The following is a 3,511-nucleotide window of genomic DNA, read 5'->3' on the forward strand; positions in this document are numbered from 1 at the left end:
GGTAATTTGGGTATTGTAGCGTGCATGCATTCAACTATGGTGAGATATGCAATTGAGTAGAAATTACATAATTTAGGGGTGCAATTGAAATAACAAAAAAATTGAGTATCTAAACGAAAAAAGTGTGTAAGTATAGGGGTTAAAATATATATTTGGCCAATATATTTATATACTATGAAGAGATTGAGGAATTAATTGAGGATCAAGGATCAAGGTGTCTGGTTCTAGGCAAATCTTCTGGCTGTCTCTACTCTCCTACCTCCTTCATCACTAAGTGTTTATTTAGAGGTCTTAACTCAAACTCTTGAATGGAAATGAAAAATAGATGCAACTCCAATTCATTCGAAAATAGTAAGATCTGTTGCACAAGGGGTTGTTCCATATATGTTGTGACTAATATGGATATTGATTTTAAGATTTGAAATTGGATTAATTATTTCAAACATTTTCTTTTCCCTTGGAATGAAGGGTAGAAATGGAGCACAATTCTATAAGTTACATAACTTTCATGGAGTATCCAATATCATATATAGAAGACATAGAACAGAAAAAAAAATGAAGAAATTTTATTTTTATAGACATAATATAGCACATATTTCACAAGGAAAATGGAGTTCGATACACATACATATATATATATATATATCTAAGTCCTCCAAATAATTAATTAGACACAAAGAATTCATGTCCTCTAAACACATATAAACAGTGAAAATGAAAATGTTTCAAAAAAATGTTTTCCAACAAATACATGGAGTGAGAGTAATAATTATTAAATTAATTAATGGTGTCAATTCCTGTTGAGGAGCTCCTCTATCATTTGCAGCGCCATTCTCTCCTCGTCGGCCAAGCCCGCCTCCCCCAGCTCCGCCGAGGCCGGCGGCGCCGCCTTGGAATCCGGAGCTTGATCGTCCTTGTTGCCGAGCTCCAGAGTCATGACCCAATTGTCGGAGTCGGAGCGTGAGCCCGCCCGGTTCTGCCATATTCCGATATTATTGGAGTTGTCGGGGTCAAGCCTCAGGCAGGTCAGCGACGGCGCCGGAGACCTACAGTATTTCCGGAGCTTCGCGCTCAGAGCTAAAGAAAGCGACGACGACGACGATGAGGACGGCGAGATACCACTACTGCTGCTCGACTGGTTTGCTGCGACGGGGAAGTTTGTTTTTGCTTTCCGGCCGCTCATCAATATCGCCGCCTCGTCGTAGGCTCTCGCCGCCTGCTCCGCCGTCTGGAAGGTGCCCAGCCACACCCTCCTCTTCCTAATATATATATATATATATATATACATAAACAAAAAGGATTGAAGATCGTAACACGCAAGCAATTGAAAACATGAAAGAAAGAGAGGAAGGGAAGGAGAATATATAGTTACAGTAACGGGTGGCGAATCTCAGAGACCCAGGAGCCCCAGTGGCGTTGCCTGACGCCTCTGAACTTTTTTGACTCAACCATGTCCGCCAGCTGAATGTCTGCAAGAGAGAGAGAGAGAGAGAGACTTGACAGAGTGTGCAATGAAACTCTATATAAAAGGAAGGGGGGAACGACTCGTCTCTACTTGCCCACCACTGGCAAATCTCTGGGGACCAAAACCCTGGTTGCTGCCCTTTCTTTCCTATTTTTTATTTTTTTCTAACATTCAAAGAATTGCATTACGATCTAGACGAATGCACTCAAGGCCAAAGCCTCTAATTAAAGCCTAAGCAACAATATACAAACAAGTAAGGGCGAAGAGTCCATCTGCGATTTACTTTTCTTAATCTAATCGAAAATACAAGTATCGAAAACTATGGGATCAACCAAACTCCACATTAATTAAGGGTCCAACAAACCCTAAGTAAGCACTTATTGGGGCCCAGTTAAAGCCTAGCTCCAAATTAAGCATCACAAAACTTAACGAAGACTTGTTGCCTCTACCGCCTTAATTACTCCAATTTCTAACAGTAGTCGTCGGTTGTCCTTTCTTGAGCAAGATATCAAAACAAGCTAGCTACATCATGCATGGCCTCTTGTCACTATTCGTTGTCCCAACTTGCCAGGGGTGCCCGCCTCGCCAGCCGGTATATATATACATCAATCCCACCTTTGCATGAAAGGGCTCCCTTTCCTCCCCACCCAAACCTATCCTTGTCGTCGACCCCAATATAACAGTACTCATCACCACTGTCAAAACCTTTTTTCCATATCTTTGATCCTTGATCTCCATTCTCCTTTAATTTGCCATAATCGATACCCTTCTTCACCCTCTTCCCTTGTTTCACTACATTAAAATTAACACAAAGGATTGGGAAATAAATATGGTCATATGTGACAATCAAAAAATTAATGTTGTAGAAGTCAATTGGGCCAAGAATGTTGAAAGTTGATGCACATTCTAAAAATTAAGAGAAAATAATTTCAAAAGAGAAATCTAGAGATTTGGAGGAAAGTATACAAAAATAAAGAAAAATCTAGAAATTATTCGTTTTTTCCTTGAGTAAAAATCTAAAAAGACTCAAGGAAAATGAAGATTAATTCTCTAGAAATTTGGTGAAGCAATCATGGAGGCCTATGAATATGCTTGGGGGCTAGGGGCCATATAAAAAAATAAAAATTTAGCGATGGTTTTTTTTTTTTTTGTGGTCATTTTACGGCAATTAAAACAGCCACAAAGTGATTTTGCCATAGATATAGCCATCCCAAAGCATTTACCAGCAGTTTTCAATAACCGCTAGAGTAACCGCCATAAAATTATATTTTTTGCGACGATTCGCAACATTTAACGACGATTTCAGAACCATCGCCAAAATCCGCTAAATCATTGAATCAAAATCGTCGTTGTTTCTGGCACATGCCCACCTGCACAACTGCTCTCCTCGCTGCCCCTCACGCTCATGTGATCGCATGTCTGCTCGTCACGTGACAATACTGAAATTTTATTCCAACTGTTATCTTCCCTAGTCTCGATCCCAAGATCTCCCGTATGCGTGTGCGTGCGTGAAGCTAGCCGATTTGTAAAACCCCCCTTGTTATATACCCACATATATTAATTATATAATAATCCAACTACTATTTTTCATAATTACATTTTATATTTTTTCAATATAAATTAAAAATAATAAATTAATTGATTAAAAGATAAAAAGAAGAGTTAAATATTTTTTTTAATTTTTTTTATAAATTATCAAAATTTTATATATTTTTAATATAAACATTATATTATTTTTTAAAATTTTACGAAAGTTGTTCAAAATCATTGTAAAAGTTTATTTTATTTTATTTTTTAGTTATTAAATTATTTTCTAAATTTTACAACTGTTTTTTAAAAACCTTCGCAAAATTTATTAAATTAATAAATTATTTTCTAAATTTTGTGACGGTTTTTCAAAAACCGTCACAAAATTTATTAAATTAATAAATTTTGCAACAACTCTTAAAAAATGTCGCAAATGTTAATTTATTAATTTTTTAATTATTAAATTATTTTCTAAATTTAGTAATGATTTTTCTAAAACTGCCGCAAATGTTGAAAAAA

General features: G+C 36.5%; 1 protein-coding gene across 1 annotated transcript; it reads right to left on the minus strand.

Moving 5' to 3' along the window:
* Window positions 1-569: 569 nt before the first annotated feature.
* LOC127795520 (ethylene-responsive transcription factor WIN1-like) lies at window positions 570-2,177 on the minus strand. The gene is made up of 2 exons (XM_052327262.1): window positions 1,373-2,177; window positions 570-1,259 (listed from the first exon to the last, which is right to left on the minus strand). Exons 1-2 carry the CDS (start codon window positions 1,450-1,452, stop codon window positions 791-793), a joined length of 549 nt encoding a protein of 182 aa, XP_052183222.1. The 5' UTR covers window positions 1,453-2,177; the 3' UTR covers window positions 570-790.
* Between the last annotated feature and the right edge of the window lie 1,334 nt (window positions 2,178-3,511).

Source organism: Diospyros lotus, chromosome 2 (assembly GCF_014633365.1).
Source record: "Diospyros lotus cultivar Yz01 chromosome 2, ASM1463336v1, whole genome shotgun sequence".
Classification (NCBI taxonomy): Eukaryota; Viridiplantae; Streptophyta; class Magnoliopsida; order Ericales; family Ebenaceae; genus Diospyros; species Diospyros lotus.